The following is a 17945-nucleotide window of genomic DNA, read 5'->3' as shown; positions in this document are numbered from 1 at the left end:
TAATTTTTTATTTAATCAATTACAAATTAACAATTGCTTACTCCATAAACACGATTAGATTATAGTTGTGCTTCTGTTATGTCCGATGATGTTTTAAGAGCTCGTGATGACAATAAGATACTGCCTTGGTATTGTTAAATTATACGAGGGGTTTCCATTACTTTTTTGTTTCAGGTTGAAACCATTACTTTTACTACATATACCTTAACATTTTATTTAAAATTGGCTAATAGCTCTTACAATGCTGACTATATTTCTTATTTATCCCATCTAAATAAAACAGCTGAAGTAAAAATTTCGTAAAAAAACGAGTATTTCACAAACACAAATATCTGCTGAGTACTATGTAAAAGTTAAATGCTTCTAATTCGAGTATAAATCTTATAAGGTTCAAAAACGCAAAAGCTTGGGCCTTATAAACCGAACCTTACCAAGAACTACGTTTCCTTAATACTGTAACGCCGCCAATATCAGCTGTTCTTCCAGAACCAACGCGTTACCACGTTGTGGCGGTCATACCGCACGAAATCTCTAGGGACGCGTGGAAGGTTAGCGAATCTTCTGGAACCATGGTATGCCGAGTATATAAGTAGCCTTCTTTTTAGAATCATTCTATCTCATTTCCTGTATTTCCATCCATTTAAATTTTTAAAAAAATTATTACCTACTTTGAATTCTTTTATAATATAATTTTTATGCATATTTATAGGTATCGGCTGGAGAGGGTTGATTTCAATTGTAATGTAAACACTTTCAAATTGATAAGGCTACAGACTGAAAAAATAATTGTGCTTTGTCTAGATATCTAAACCTGTTTGCCTTTTATTTTTATTTGCTACTTATTACATTGTACTGTATGTATGCAAATAAAAATATGTATTAATAATATCTCACTTAAAATAAATAATATCCTTTTAACAAAATTATATAAATATTCCATCGGGATTGAATACCATTAAGTGATCTAAAAGCAGTTTGATGCAAAACAAAACAAAAGTGAAAAAGGGTTTAATGTACGTACATATTTACATCAGTGTTCAAATAAAAGTCAAATTGTACTTTTTCGAAAAACCTACGAAATGCAGGTTTTCGCGAGTATCTTTATTTCTTCATCTGTTTCTTCTTTATTTTCTTACACATAACTAAATATTTACATGTCTCATATTATTTACATAAGAAGTAGTAATTAATCTTTAGTCGACGATTTTTTTTTCAAATTTGAAACTTCATTATTAGACCCGTATAGAAAGTTATCGCAATATTTAGTAAAATTAAATAATGTTAATAAAGAGGTACAAACATTTAGCAACTGTTATTGAAGCTGATTTAATTTTTCGGTTTTCTTATATAAATCCTTTTAAAAAGATTAAATTCAAGTTAATATGCAAGCATTTTAATTAAGATTTTATTTGCACTCCTTTATTAACTGCAGTGGGTTATATTTTATTTACTTAAGTCTAGTTTCAAATTTCTGACAACTTTATTGTAATAAAAATATATATGAAATCCTAAATAAACTGAATTATAAAAAAAATGAAATGGGCAACTTTTGATCCAAGTGATTTAACCTCGACTTGTCTGTCTTAAGGATTTTTTTTCTTTAACTAATCTCCTGCAGTTATAAACTGCATTAAATTAATAACCCTGAGGCTATTTTTTTAATATATCCAATTCTAATCATTTTATCTACAATGGAAGAATCAGTTAATGTTTTTAAATTTTTTATTTAGTTTAGTTAATAGAAAACTAGGACCTGGGTTTTTTTTTAATCAAGTTTTTTTTTTAATTTCGAGTGATACCTATACATATATCAATAATTTATCAGTTATTACTATTATTTGTAAAAACAAGATATTTTTATCTTTCTTATTTCTTATCACATCGTGAACAAATCAGGCGGGGTGAAAATTCATCCTGATGCAAAATTCTAAATTTATAGTGAAATAAAATGATGAAAACCAGGATTTTTCCTCGACATTTCGAAAGAGGTTATCGAAATAAAATTAACGGTTTGTATAAATGATATTAACTTTGAATATATTTTTACGATTAAATTACTCTTTTGAAAAAGGATTACATGTGCAAATCTATGAGAAGTTGTTAAAAAATTACTAAAATAAAATATGTGATGATCACGACGGTATTTTTATATTAAAAGGTTTTTATTATACCTTCGATATTGATATTCATCGTTGGATTTACTAGCCTGCGAATGACGAAAATTAACATTCATTATTTTAAAACAGAAGTTGGTTAAACTGTCAGAAACCATTTATTGAAGAAAATTTTAATTGCTGTTCTATGAACAAGCTACAGATTGTGCCCTGGCCAATATAACAAAATACAACCAATTGACCATATATCATCAGATACGAAGAGAAAACTTAAAAGTTAGTTTGTATAGTAAAAAGTTGTTTATATAGTTTCGAGCACAATTATAGTACTAAATATGTACTTGCACCTGAAATATTTAAGTCAACTGTTTGTCACTAAGAAAAAAAATTATTAAAATTATTTAAATGATTAGTTTTACCTTGTGAAAGTACTTTTAATAAGTTTTTAGTTTTAGTTAGGTACTTCGAAATGTTAAAAAATTACAATTTTTGGATATTCTAAAATTCGGCATCCATATTTATACAAAATCAAGGACTTTTTTAAATAGTTTAAGAAAGAAAATCCTATATAATATAGACTAGTGTCACCATTTTAATCCTTTAGAGCACTTGATTTAAAATAGGTGATGCATGTCTTGCAATCTCGTAAATTATTAGAGAAAGAAAGTGGCAAAATGGGAGGAACTTTTGGCAACTGTATTTGCAAATAATTGGCGTTGAGTTGTCTTGTAGTTTTTGATTTATTTTGAAAAAACTTAAGTAATTATTACATTTTCGAAAACGCTCTGTTTTTTTATGAAGATTTTTAAAACATGTAAGGTTTTTTTAAACTCATTCTATGTATTAGAAAAATTTCTATATATAAAAATCATTTTGGGCTCAAATTTTATTTAGAACGTTTGGATTTTTTTAAACAAGCAACCGCATAAAATGTTAGCACAATTTCTAAATAAAAAAAGCAGTTGGCTCAAAAAACTTAACGTATGTATATAAAAAGAAAACTTTATGGTATTTTCGAAAAGATCGATTTAGCCCTTTCAAAATTTCTTAAAAATCACAAGAGATAAATTGGCGAACTAAAAATCATTTATCTGCAAATACAGTTACCTAAAACTTTTCCGATTTAGCAGTTTTTCTGTTAGCTGTTTCTGAGACTACATGTATTATCAATTTTGGAGACACTGTATGAAGTACAACCAGTAAAACACAATATTTACAATTTTTTATCGCCAAAAATGTCATCTCAGGACGCAAGGTTCAATTTTAACATAAAAGGTGTCAGAAATGTTGCCCTATATCCGCAATGTGGTAAGTTTAATTAGGACCTTTTCAGTGAATTAGAGAAGTCATAACGTTCAAGTATAATATCGAACTGATAATATTAAACCAAGCCACCATTAGCGGAAGTTTTAATATTACCCGAAAAATAAGGAATGTAGCTTAGATCCTAAACATTTGCACCATAGATTCGTATTGAATGAAATAAAACCCTACAGGAAGTAAAGAAAATTTCTCTTCGAAAAATCAAACAAAATATGACATAAGAAAAAGTATGTAGCAAATATATTATTTCCCATTATTTAACATGTTTTTTTTTAAACTTTACAAAATGGTCCCAGTCTCCTTGCAAATGTTACGGCCTGATTAAAAACGAAATATAATGTAGATGACTAGAAGCAAGTAAAAAAGTTGGTTAAGCCAACAGCTTATTATGCTGTAATAAATATGAAAGTTAATGAACAGCCAACGCGAGAATAAAAATAAAATAAGGCAGCCAACATTTGCAATCAAAACCAGGCTTAATTATGCAATAAACTGCTAACTCAAGAGGTTGATCGCAAATCTCAAAAATTTATATGTAAGTACACATTCTAGTTTTGGTTATTTGGGAACGTTACAGAAACGTATAATTTTTAGTTTATTTAGTAAAACTAAAGTTAAATCTTAAAAATAGGTTTATTTTGTATAAAACGGCTCCCAAAAAACCAAAAGAAAAACAATGATAAGAACCTGCTTGAAGTAAAATAAATGGGTGTCTCATCTATAAAACTGAACAATACTCGAACCTTATTTTTAGTTTATTTCGACGAAACAAAAAGTAGAAGTAGAAATAATAATAAATTAGGTACTAAAATTAGTTTTTATAACAGCCTTTTACGATTTTCTTCGCTTATACTTAGAAAATATACATACCTACGAGTTAAACTATGCACTATATACACAATTACTTACAAAGGGCTAATATGTTACAAAAAAAAGGGCTAACTGTAATAAATTAGTTCATTACTAGCTATCACTATCGTATTACTTTTTTGTTTTTTGTTTGAGGGCAAAAAATTACCTTGCGCTCTTGAACAGAGATGTAGAGTTTTTGTCCTCAATTTTGTTTTTTTACTGTTTATTTAATTTTGCTATACCCACACAGAATATTCCATGCCTACAAGTCGAAATGTTTGCTTTCAATCGAAAAGGATTTATAATTAGGACAGATATTTAGGAAGTGGGAATGGTATTTAACCCAATTTTTGGTTCCTTTTCTTGGCTATTAATGTTAGAAACTATTTTGCAAAGGTTGTTTCTTGTTCTTAAGCAATCTAATGAGGCAATCAATGCCCTTTGACCGGCGTTTGACATTAATTTGAAAAAAATAATATCAATTATTAAAATATTATAATACTAAGCTTTGTATTGATATCGGGATATCACTGGCGTTATTATTTTATGTAATTTATTAATTAATTATTTCTTATTATTAATAATATTCAGTATTTTTTATTTGTGACTTATCGAACAAAACTTACTCAATTTTCCAATCTTATCTTTACGAAAAAATGAGATGTATCGATAACAACAGTTGAAAACTTTCACCTGTACTACACATCGATCGACACTTTTCGCAGTCCTTATATCTTCAGATTCTTAATGCATAAGCTATTTTATGGAATGTGGTTAGGTGGTAAATCGTCCATGCTTAAAATAGCCATACCTTGAATACACATCAAATAGGTAATTACTAATGGAAACACTTTATTGTTTATATAATAAAGTGGTTAACCAGCTGCCAAATGATTCCTGTCTGACAGATTTTCATTATAAATTAGGTATATTATTTATAGATATACAATTAAAACTAAAAATAATACATTCAAAAGACCAAGCCAATCGATGAAAATTTTTGATGCCGATGTTTGTCTTGTTTCCATGTCCCGCTTGTCTGATCTATATCGGATAATCTATATTATAATAATTAAAAAGAAATTTCAGCATGCTGCCATATTGGTTTCTTCACTTTACTACTTTAGGTTAACTTAACTTTTTCAAAAATGTTCAAATTAATTACGCCAAGCATCGTTTACTTATAGAAAAGTATATTATCATTCTTAAAAGCATGTAACATGCACACATTCTTATGTCGACAGTAAAAGGTACAATATAGTATGATTTCTCTAGAATATTAAATCTGCTTGAGATCTTTTGTTTGGTATCGAGCAATTCCCATTCTTATTACAGTAATGACAAATTCACAGATACCAGAAAAGAAACGGAAAAATTCTGTCAATGCGATAACTTTTTGCTTTATTTAATGAAAAGCTGCATTAAGATGTGTATTTCATCAGTTCTCTGCCTCTAAAAATAATAAATATTCATCAATAAATCATCATTATAAACATTAAATGTTACTTAATTTTAAAAAATATATGAAAACATCCCGTTACCAACAAAAAACTCTTTCGATGTTGTAAAAAAAGCCGAGGCAATTACAGCCCTCAAAGGCTAAAAATACTCTACACTGGAGATATAAAAAAATATAACCAATAAGTCTCCAACTTCAATTATATATATGAAGCGTTAATTTCCCTAACGTGACAAAATGCCTTATTAAGACTTTTAAAGTTTTATATGTACATAAAATGTTACAAATATCATAGCACAATTCTGTTGCCATAAATTATTTATAAATTGCAGTCGGTTGGATTTGGACATAATTATTTAGTATTAAAATATGAAATGAAACTAGGGAAAAACGTCCTCATTACAATCCCGAATGGGAATGCATGCTTCAAATTAGGTTTCTTTAAAAGAAAATGAATTAACTGCATCTACAGTTAATAAGTTACATCGGATAATAAAATTAACCTTTGTAGTATACCTCTTTAATCATTTTAAATTTCATTTCTTTTTAATTGCAAGCCAAATTTGACAATTTAGAAAAATGTGATGTAAAAAAACATTTAAACGAGTTTTTAACTTTCTAAATTATTAACATTTAACAAGTAAACTTTTCCATAGATACATTAAAAATGCTCTATTGTGCTTTGGTACAATCAAATTTGGAACATGCTACAGTAGTTTGGTCTCCACAATCACAGTCATAAAGCTCTAGTTGAACGAGTCCAGCATATATTTCTAAGGTTTGTTGCATTTAAATGTGATATTAATATTTCTTGTATTCATATACCTTGGAAAATAGAAGGATTGTCTTTGGTGAATCCTTTGTATTTGAAGCTCTAAACCATATTAATAACTAATCAGAATTGTTATTCTTGATTAATTTTAATGTACCTGGTACGGCTGGCCTCCACAATTATGGCTGACACTCTCCTCTGGATAGAGCACTTGATCTTGTTACCCCTCTGAGATTGCCATATTCAGCTGTTCACTCTTTGGCTTTAAAAATTATCTGTTGCGTAAAGTAGTTCAATGAAATGCCAAAGTTTACAGAGTTTAATTAACTTTAAAATATACTGAAATTTTAGACTCAGTGTTGTGTTATTAATACTATTATTACTGTATTTTGTGTCACTAATAGCCATGGTTAATTTGATGAATGTAATATAGATATATATGTATATTGCTTCTAATTTTATAATTATAGTTTATTGTAAAAATGGGGTCAACTGTAGATTTTGTCAATAAATAAACAAAATTTTATAGTCGGTGCAACAAACGGATGAACATTCAATGCATTTCCACTATAGCTCGAATTTCAATTTCTTAGTAATATAAAGACATTATTTTGAATTAAAGAAAACATTCCGACTGAACAATCCCAACAACTTCAGACCTAAATAATATCACTAATAAAAATCTGGAACCACATAGTAGCCTATTATATTAATTAAAAAAGATTTCTCGTTTTTTTTTTTTTTAATTACTCACTTGAACACATCACTACAAAGCGTATATTTTTCATTTTTCATCTTAAATTTTATCGGAAATTGTATACAAAAAAATAACGAATCGATAGGTTCGTGATTTACTTTTGGACACACTACGTATTTAATTTACCCATTAAAACAGGGTTACTATCTTATTAAGCGTATCATTTTTTAAGTTTAATGTCAATTTGCACAAAAAAATACTTTCTTTGCACAAACAAATTATCTATAATGTACAAAAAATATTCATACTAAATCACATTGTGGTCTACATACAACTAAACATTTGCATTTCCTTTAAAAGTTATTACTAACTAAATTTTAATATTTTCATATAAATAATAATTGCCCAAATTATAAAATATTTACCAGAAATAATTTGAAAAATTGTGATGTTTACGTCATGCAATACTTTGCTAGTGACTAAATACTGGTATACTGGGCGTTGCATAGATAATTATAATATATATAATAATTATAAGAATGAATGAAACATTCATGTAATTTTGAGCAAAAATCTAAATCGAGCGGCAAATTACTTACACAACCGAATATGAAATTATTAAATTGCATTTAAATTGCATGACATAAACCTCTTCAACATAAATAAAATCAATTTCAAAGGAAAGGCTCAATCTCGGTATGTACGTTTGCGTGTACGTTTGTGTGTCCACTTCATGCGCATAATAACAAATCTACCTATATTTCTCACACCTTCTTTTCAACCTTGGCCTCTTATTCAAGGATTTTTTCTCCAAAAATGAAATGGAAATCAGTGGTGCGCTCGCACTAACCTTTCGGCCGGCATCAGGTCACCTCCATCACCATACTGTTGTTCTTGTTGTTTCGAGTCACGCCGCCATTATTTGATTTTGGGGCTGAACTGCTCCCTCCGCCTAGCGGTGGTGTAGCTTGATGAGGTGGAGCGGCTGGGTCGACGGCTACGTCTACTGCCGCTGTCAGTGGGTAGTCTAGAAGGTTCGTGTGGTTAGCACTGCAAAAAAATATTGATTGTAAGACTTCAATATTATAGTTTTTTCAAAATAGGTTATATTAGGATTTTATAACTAAGTTTTTATAGACAGTATTTATATAGACAGAATATCATAAAACTAGACGAATTATTAAACAAACCATCCGAAATAGTCAAAGCTATACATGAAATAAAAATATATTTTAGAAAAAAAATATTAACGGTTAATTATAATGTTTTATTACCAGAGCCTTCGGTCGATTTTTATTTTGGTTTATCGTTTGGTTCCTGAAATGTCACGCACACCGAAATCATTTATTAACTGAGATTGGTTGAAATAAAAGCGACACATAACACGCCAAGGAGTATAAATATTACCAAACTTTTTTAGTTTTTTTTCTGTATGTTTCATGTTTATATCTTATTTATAATGATAATAATTAATATAAGTAATAAAGTAATGTCTTTATTAGGTATGAAATGAACATTACATTGGCCTTTAAAGGTTGGCAAATAGAAGACTACTCATAGGTATTATAAATGGCAACAGAGCTTCTCGCTTACTTTTTGGTTGATAAGCGGCGCGGCGGATTCCAATCATTTGATTTGCAATCATTGATTGAATAGATGCATACTTTGCGATAAATCTATTGCCAAAGATAATTGAGTAGAATTACTTATACGCTACGCTGAACTGTTTTTTCTTGTTTGCTACTGCTCAAAATCGAATTTAAGTAATGTGTGTCCGATTGTACTTCACAGTATTCGAGTAACAATATTTTTTTAATCCGATAAAAATTAGTAAGCTGGCATGCACGTTTTAGGTCGTACCAGAAAGTAGAAATTAGACCTAGTTTTAAAAAATTATTTACATTGTATATCGTCTTATGACTTTTCACCGACCCACCCAAATACTTCACACAATATGGCTGTCTACAGTACGGCTGGAACAATTGGGATAATTAATATTAATGGTTCTGAAAATCGATGTGATTTAAGGACTGCTGCATTATTTAACGAAAGCAATCCTGGAAAAAATTTAAGTCATACTTACGTGAGGCAACTAATTCTCAAATTTAAAGAAACAGGATCAGTGGAAAACAAAAAAAGAGTTCAACGTTGAGTACTTCATGAAGCGGCACAAGTAGAAGTATTAGGCCATTTTGCTATGAATGCTATATTGTCTCTACGCCAAGCTTCAGCGATAACAGAAAGTCTTAGTTAAATTTTTATTTCACAATTAAGTCATTTTCATCCATAGAAAATGCAAATTTTTAATGAATTGCGTGAATACAACACTGACTAAAGAATAGAATTTTGCGAGGGAATGGCAAAAAAATTACGTATTACTCCTGAGTTGCTCAAAAATATTTGTTTTAGCGACGAATGCACGTTTTTTTTAATGGTTTTGTAAATAAACACAACTATAGATATTGGAGTGATGAAAATCCGTATATTTACAGGGAAGGACACATACAGTATCCAGAAAAAATCAATGTGTATTTATTAATGGTAAGCTTAACGGCAAAACTTACTGTTACTAAATGTTGGGAACCACCATTCAACCAAAAATTGTTGCAAGGCATTTTTTACATGATGCGTTTCCAGATCAGGGGATTCAGAATCAGGGATTGGAAGAAGAGGTCCAATGGAATGCCCGGCGAGATCACCAGATCTAACACCCTTCGAGTTTTTTCTCTGGGGTCTCTTGTGTGTGATTATTATAGAATGTGCATCTATTCCAAGATAAATGTTAGAAATGTGAGAAATGAATTTGAAAATAGATCATACTTTTGTTTAGCCCAAAATGGATTGCATTTTGAGCATCTAATAAAATAAAATAATACTTCATAAAAATTGAGTTTATTTTATTGAACTTACACCTTTCTTTGACTTATTAGATTAGTAAGTGTTCTCTTTTTATCCTGGACCACCTGGTGTGTAAAGATTTTAGTAAACCCTATTTTTAAAAAATCTAAATTTAAGAAGGATAGAGAAGTATACATACGAATGTCCTAATAATTAGTTTGTCACCAACTGTAGGACACCATGTAGAATTATCTTAGAACAGGTTTAAATATGTTGATTATCTTTGTTGAAATTGCTTAGTTTCTTACCTAAATGAGAATAAGGGATATAAATCTTTTATCCATTAAAATAAAAGATTTAAATCCCATTATCAAAGATATTAAGTAAATGTACTTTCATACTTTCAAAAATGGGTATGTAATTATGTATGTATTAAATTAATCAGTGACCAGATAGATATGTTAAAAAAAAACAAAGTTAATTCTATAGGTAATAATATTAACAATAAAAGTATATACACCTTATTATTTATTTACTCATATCATACACTTGTTTTTTGACAATATGAATAGGTCCCACCTATTAGTTGGGCCTCACCTATTAGTTGCCAGGCACCAACAATTTTTCTAATATTACAACTTAAAATTTATTTTTACAGTAAGTATACACTTAAGTATTTCAACCTACAATTTAGTCTATTGATTATAGAAACCATCAAGTCAAAAAAACATTTACTATATAATATATAAACTAGCTGTTGGTGCATCATTTTGTTGCTTAGTTTAATTAGTAACATTTCCCAGGATAATGTGGGCTTGCTGAGGCAAAATGTTGGTTTGGTACCCTTAAGTCAGTATCAATTACATCATTAAAGTTGACACATTTTCATTCTGTAACTTTTTGCTACTAATATATCTTGTACCAGTTTTTCACAAACACTAAATAAACAAGATTCTATCAACATTTCCATAAAAACTCACATTTTGGATTGTTCAAATTCTTATCGTTCAAGTCTTACAACGATATAGTGTCATAGCGTCATCCAAAAACTCTTTGAACGTAAAAAAAGGCAGGAATCTAAAACACGGTCGAGGAGAGAAAGTACAAGTTAAAAAACCTTACATCAGATTTGTCTAAATTTTAGCACATAGATTCTCACACATATTCCACTCACAGCTATTTTTTTGTTCGATATTCAATCTGGATATCTATAAATTTAATAAACTGTAAATAGTTACCGGTACGCTGCAACCACCTAATCAAGAAGCCAGTTTGAATAGCTTACGAGGGAAGCCAATAATATAATCTTAATAATAAGGGAGGTCGTAATTATTATGCCAGACAACCAGGCATAATTACGGCCCCTTAAGGACGTATCTTCTAAGAAAGACTTAGGTATCTATTAACTTGGAAGAAAGTTTCAAATTACATTTGGTTCTGTTACCTACTTACCACTTGTTCAGTATCTCAACTTAAATATATGTGCTAATTTTCAATGGGCTAAGATACGTGGTATTTAATTAATTCGTCACTAGATCTTTACTTAAAATTTCTTTGACAGCCAATTTGTATTATAAAATATTGACCAAAAAAATTAAAAGAAAAGTATTCAAAAAATCCATATTTCGTTCATACTTTTTTACACTACCTTTAGAATTGCGTTTAAAATTTGTATAACAAGTATTGCCAAATAGTTTCAAATTCAATCGCATGTTAACACCCTTCTTTGATGGACCAATAACAATATACATAATTGTTTATTGTTTCAGATGGAAACAAAATTATTAGGTATGTTTATTTAATCTAGTAATTTTGAACAATGAAGTTTTCATCATTTAAAACAAAGATAAAGGTCCATCAATCTAAGTAATGATATATACAGGGTGTCTCACGACGAATAGACGCGATCGATATCTCGGAAACTAATTTTTCAAGAATTTTGAAAATTTGGCAACATGGCACAGTCGATGGGGGCTACACAATTAAAATATTTTGACAGTTGTGACGTTTCCGGTTATACCGGAAGTAGGTGTCAACTTCGTTATTTTAAATAGAACACCCTGTATATTTTTACATTTTTGGCTTTTACGTGAAATTTGAAATATATTTTGTGTATAATGTCCTATACCTAAGTGTAACCGTTTTTGACATATTTTTAATTTCATGTGAAAAACTATGTTTATAAGCCCTAATATAATTACCGATTACTCCCTTTTAGTAGCGTTTATTTATTGGTTAGTTTTGGTTTTATTTTAGAGGAAGGGCTACTTTAAGAGATTATTTTAATATTTGGCTAAAAAAAAGATACAGGGGGGTTAAAAACTAGCATTAAAAATTAAAATGAAAAAATCATTAAAAGTCAATTTTTTTAAATGGAAACCCCCTATTTTTATAATTTTTTCATAAAGATAATTAAAAATAAGGTTAACTTTGTATAAGGTTATCTAGTCCAAAAATTGATAGTTTCCGAAATATTGGCAGTTTAAATTTGGCCTAATATTAAAAGCCGTATAGTAACACGGCTCAAGGATTGTTAATTAGTTGGGCATGACGGTTGTCATAGTAACCGCTAGAAGCGGCATTAAGATAATGGATTATATGCATTAAATTTATAAGTTACTTGCTATTTAAGTTTACTATATATATATATATATACTTATATATATATATATATACTTATATATATATATATATACTTATATATATATATATATACTTATATATATATACATATACATATATATATACTTATATACACTTCAAACATTTTACTGTGATACAGGACTATCACAATATTCACAAACTATTATATTTGGTCACAAAATATAAAAATACTCATAAACCAGTTCAAAGAATTCCTAAAAAATCAATGAATATATATATATATATACAGGGTGTCTCACGACGAATAGACGCGATCGATATTTCGGAAACTAATTTTTCAAAAATTTTGAAAATTTGGCAACATGGCACAGTCGAGGGGGGCTACACAACTAAAATATTTTGACAGTTGTGACGTTTCCGGTTATACCGGAAGTAGGTGTCAACTTCGTTATTTTAAATGGAACACCCTGTATATTTTTACTTTTTTGGCTTTTACGTGAAATTCTAAGTATATTTTGTGTATAATGTCCTATACCTAAGTGTAACCGTTTTTGACATATTTTTAATTTCATGTGAAAAACTATGTTTATAAGCCCTAACATAATTACCGATTACTCCCTTTTAGTAGCCTTTATTTATTGGTTAGTTTTGGTTTTATTTTAGAGGAAGGACCACTTTAAAAGACTATTTTAAAATTTGGCTAAAAAAAAGATACAGGGTGGTCAAAAACTAGCATTAAAAATTAAAATGAAAAAATCATTAAAAGTCAATTTTTTTAAATGAAAACCCCCTATTTTTCTAATTTTTTCATAAAGATAATTAAAAATAAGGTTAACTTTGTATAAGGTTATCTAGTCCAAAAATTGATAGTTTCCGAAATATTGGCAGTTTAAATTTGGCCTAATATTAAAAGCCGTATAATAACACGGCTCAAGGATTGTTAATTAGTTGGGCATGACGGTTGTCATAGTAACCGCTAGAAGCGGCAGTAAGACAATGGATTATAACAGAAATGTACACTTTTTAATTAAATTACACTTTTAGGAAGAAAACTTAAATAGCAAGTAACTTATAAATTTAATGCATATAATCCATTGTCTTACTGCCGCTTCTAGCGGTTACTATGACAACCGTCATGCCCAACTAATCAACAATCCTTGAGCCGTGTTATTATACGGCTTTTAATATTAGGCCAAATTTAAACTGCCAATATTTTGGAAACTATCAATTTTTGGACTAGATAACCTTATACAAAGTTAACCTTATTTTTAATTATCTTTATGAAAAAATTATAAAAATAGGGGGTTTCCATTTAAAAAAATTGACTTTTAATGATTTTTTCATTTTAATTTTTAATGCTAGTTTTTGACCACCCTGTATCTTTTTTTTAGCCAAATTTTAAAATAGTCTTTTAAAGTGATCCTTCCTCTAAAATAAAACCAAAACTAACCAATAAATAAAGGCTACTAAAAGGGAGTAATCGGTAATTATGTTAGGGCTTATAAACATAGTTTTTCACATGAAATTAAAAATATGTCAAAAACGGTTACACTTAGGTATAGGACATTATACACAAAATATACTTAGAATTTCACGTAAAAGCCAAAAAAGTAAAAATATACAGGGTGTTCCATTTAAAATAACGAAGTTGACACCTACTTCCGGTATAACCGGAAACGTCACAACTGTCAAAATATTTTAGTTGTGTAGCCCCCATCGACTGTGCCATGTTGCCAAATTTTCAAAATTTTTGAAAAATTAGTTTCCGAAATATCGATCGCGTCTATTCGTCGTGAGACACCCTGTATATATATATATATATATATATATATATATATATATATATTCATTGATTTTTTAGGAATTCTTTGAACTGGTTTATGAGTATTTTTATATTTTGTGACCAAATATAATAGTTTGTGAATATTGTGATAGTCCTGTATCACAGTAAAATGTTTGAAGTGTGACAAAAGCACAAAAAATTATCTTAAAAACCCCAAATAAAGACTTTAAATACGCATGGACTTTTATAGGGCTAGCAAGCGGCAGACGACAGTTATGATTAGGGCAAATTAAAGCTGCAGTGGCATAGAAGATAGAATACCCTGGAAAGCTTTAACCTTTCCTTTGGCAACTTAAGAACATTAAATTCTACAGTGGTTCGCTAGGGGTTATAAGGAGACGCTTTATTTGGAAGGTTGGGTCACCTTTTATACCAAACCGCCTCGACTGTTTTAGCAGTCTAGACAATTGAAACCCGTGATTGAAATTCCGCCGGGAAGTGGAACATTTTTGGGAAAACATAACTTCTATGAATGTGACAGCTGCAGGTCTATTAAATTTTAGATCCTATTGTAGCGATCGTATTTCAACAGGACTATTTGAATGCCCAAAAAAATACCGAGGAAAAAGCAATAGAAGTGACCAGATTTATCAGCTCTTGGTCTATATGGCATTAAAAGTTTCTCGTGGAAAAAAATCCGAAAAAAGTATCCACCAACATCTTGCCAAACTATGCAACTCTTATATTAATGCAAAAGAGCCTATTTTCGGATAGGTGGTTGAAAGGAAAATAACATGTTTACCAAAAAAAGGCAAACTAGCTGAACCAAAGATAACGAAGTACAGACCTATCTCCTATCTAAGCTCTTGATACTCTTGATCTCAGTGGAACCGGTCATCAAAAACCACAAATAAATAAATATATTTGTAATCTGTTCTAAATGAAAAAAGAGGCACCCTATTGTATGGATATTCAATAAAAAAAAAAATTGATCGATTAAAATCGGTATCACAACGCTTGCAAAACAGCAGATAAGAGAAAGTATAAATACTTTTGTACAGTGTATCAGTGATAGTACAGTGATCCTTTTACTTACCTTTACAAGAATATAACTCCATGAAGACCATGAAGGCTATAGTAATGTATTTAATATTGGTTATAGCGGCCGCCACTGTGTCTAGTGCAGGCAAGTTTAAATATTAATAATTTGGGTCATTTTGATGGGTTTACTTCGTAAATAATTATTAAAGCTTCATATCCAATTCATTCAATAAGCCATTGTATTTTCAGATGAATTAGAAGTCCAAGACCAAGAAGTCCAAGAAGGAGAACCACAACAGGACCAAGATCAGCCACTAAAAAGGTGCGTAGTCGAAGTCGAAGATTATAAGTACAAGCTCATACTTGATAAATTTTATTGAATAACAAATAATAGTGAAAATTAAGTTTTTCTTGGTGCTAATGTGAAATATCATTCTTCAAGCCTTCGACCAAGATGTCCAAGAGACAATTCTAAGGTGGTATACATCCCAGATGCTAACTGTAACAGGTTCTGGCAATGTAGTAATGGCGTTTCTATTAGAATGTCTTGTCCTGCAGGTCTTCACTGGAATCGCAGATTAAACGTTTGTGATTGGCCTAGACGTGCGAAGTGTATTGGAAGAAGATTTGATGATGCAGGTATATATTTTCTCATTGATTTCCTTTGATTATACAGTTGGCTTTTGAATTTTTAGATCAGTCAGATGATCATGATGAAAAAATAGTAGTAAATCAATTCCGTTTACAAGTAGAAGAAGACCCGGTTTTATTAGTACCTGAAGGGAAATTAGCATTAGAGCATCAAAACCAACCTATAGAAAGGTTAGTAATAAGTTATACTGGAATAATATTCGATTCCCTGAATATTAAAATATTAGTAAGTTTAAAGAAAAAAAGTATAATGGTTCGGTAAAATTAAAAATCGTAATCTTTACTATTAAAGTCTTAGACGCAGATGTCCCAGAGACAACTCCAAAGAAGTATATTTGCCAGACCGCAACTGTAATAAGTTTTGGCAATGCAGCAATGGTGTCCCTATCAGAATGTCTTGCCCTGAAGGTCTCCACTGGAATCGCAGATTAAATGTTTGTGTCTGGCCTAGACTCGCGAGTTGTTCCAGTAGGGTGTAATACACGGAATCACAATATTTTTAGTATTATTGGAATATAATATTTTAATAGTCCCCCAATGTCAAAACGTTTACTAAAATATATAACATTTGTTTATTTTTGAATCTGTTTTTATTTTGGAGTAACCTATTTACGATTATATCAAAACGATATTTTAAAACTGGAAGCCGTTCTACTTTAATTTTTTTGTTATATTTAAGAATAATTATCTAACTTATATTGAAAATCATTTATATTACACAGATTACAAATGATCATAATCTAGCATTTGGTGATTTTTATTTATCTATTCATAAATGTTAAATATGTTAATCTCAAGATGATCATGAAACGTTGCATTTGCACAACTCAACACAGGGATCAAAACGTAACTTTTGCCCTAATAAGTATGACGAAATGATACAATAAATCGCAAACAGATAGAGCAAAAAGTTCAGTGTATCTATCCCTTGTGCAAAGAATAGTAATTCAGGATGAAGTCTCCTGAATTACTGTCAATGATGGCAGGTAAAAAGCAAACACAAGCCATCTGCCTTCTTGTAAATGTTGTAGACACACGCAAACCTGCAGATAATTATAATCATATTCTTCTCTATTAGCCACAACAATAATAATCCACAACCCTAAGGAATTTTCTCTAGACTCTTTCAATTTCCTCATTCAAAATGCCATAACAAGAAAACTATACTACAGAACAGTATGCCAATACAGAACGAACAAAACAGCAATACAGCTTTAAAAGGGTTTTTATTGACCAATTTTCACACAATATTTTGAATATGAGTGTTAAAGGTTAACTATCAAATATCACTAGCAAGATCTCTAACTTTAGTACCCAGTGCAAGTATTAGTGCGCAGTGTCATTATGAAATGAATTAAATACTGGGTGCCGGCATAAATCTAGTAAATCTAATTTTAAAGCATTTTGATGTATTATTTGCCCAATCCTGTTCACATTGCACCAATAGTAAATCCAGTTCATGAAGTATTGTATACGATTGGTATCCAAATCTTAAAGGATTGCGATGAAGTGCAGCATAATCCAACTAAAAGTCACCTGTATATTGTTAGTCATTTTAGAATACTTTATATTACTCATTCAAAGGCATTAAGTAAAAATACACTGATAGTAAAAGGTTCATTTTATCTTTATACCTAAACAATCGAATATTTCAGTGTGGAAGCAAAAAAAAACTCTCTCGGGCTGACCCGTCTAGCGATGTAAAGCGAACGCGTTCAGCCAGATGCGAGGCCGAGTCTCAAAATTTGAATTAATTCACCCACATCGCTCGAAGTGGGTACTTTACGCGGAATTATGATAGGCCAGATGAG

At 29.9% G+C, this 17945-nt stretch overlaps 2 protein-coding genes across 2 annotated transcripts in view; one reads left to right on the top strand and one right to left on the bottom strand.

Annotated features, from left to right (window-relative positions):
- Positions 1-3650: 3650 nt before the first annotated feature.
- Positions 3651-17945, bottom strand: part of LOC126735873 (enhancer of polycomb homolog 1) — a 72138-nt gene continuing 57843 nt past the window's right edge. Inside the window, exon 12 of the mRNA XM_050439967.1 lies at positions 3651-8267. Coding sequence (XP_050295924.1) covers positions 8081-8267 — 187 coding nt within the window. The 3' untranslated portion in view covers positions 3651-8080. The remainder of the gene's footprint in view (positions 8268-17945) is intronic.
- On the top strand, positions 15472-16717 carry LOC126735874 (peritrophin-1-like). Its single transcript, XM_050439968.1, has 5 exons — positions 15472-15628; positions 15733-15805; positions 15926-16122; positions 16179-16305; positions 16427-16717. The coding sequence occupies exons 1-5, from the start codon at positions 15559-15561 to the stop codon at positions 16611-16613; spliced, it is 654 nt and encodes a 217-aa protein (XP_050295925.1). The 5' UTR covers positions 15472-15558; the 3' UTR covers positions 16614-16717.

Source organism: Anthonomus grandis, chromosome 5, assembly GCF_022605725.1.
Source record: "Anthonomus grandis grandis chromosome 5, icAntGran1.3, whole genome shotgun sequence".
NCBI classification, from domain to species: Eukaryota; Metazoa; Arthropoda; class Insecta; order Coleoptera; family Curculionidae; genus Anthonomus; species Anthonomus grandis.
This window is presented reverse-complemented; position numbering and strand designations above follow the sequence as displayed.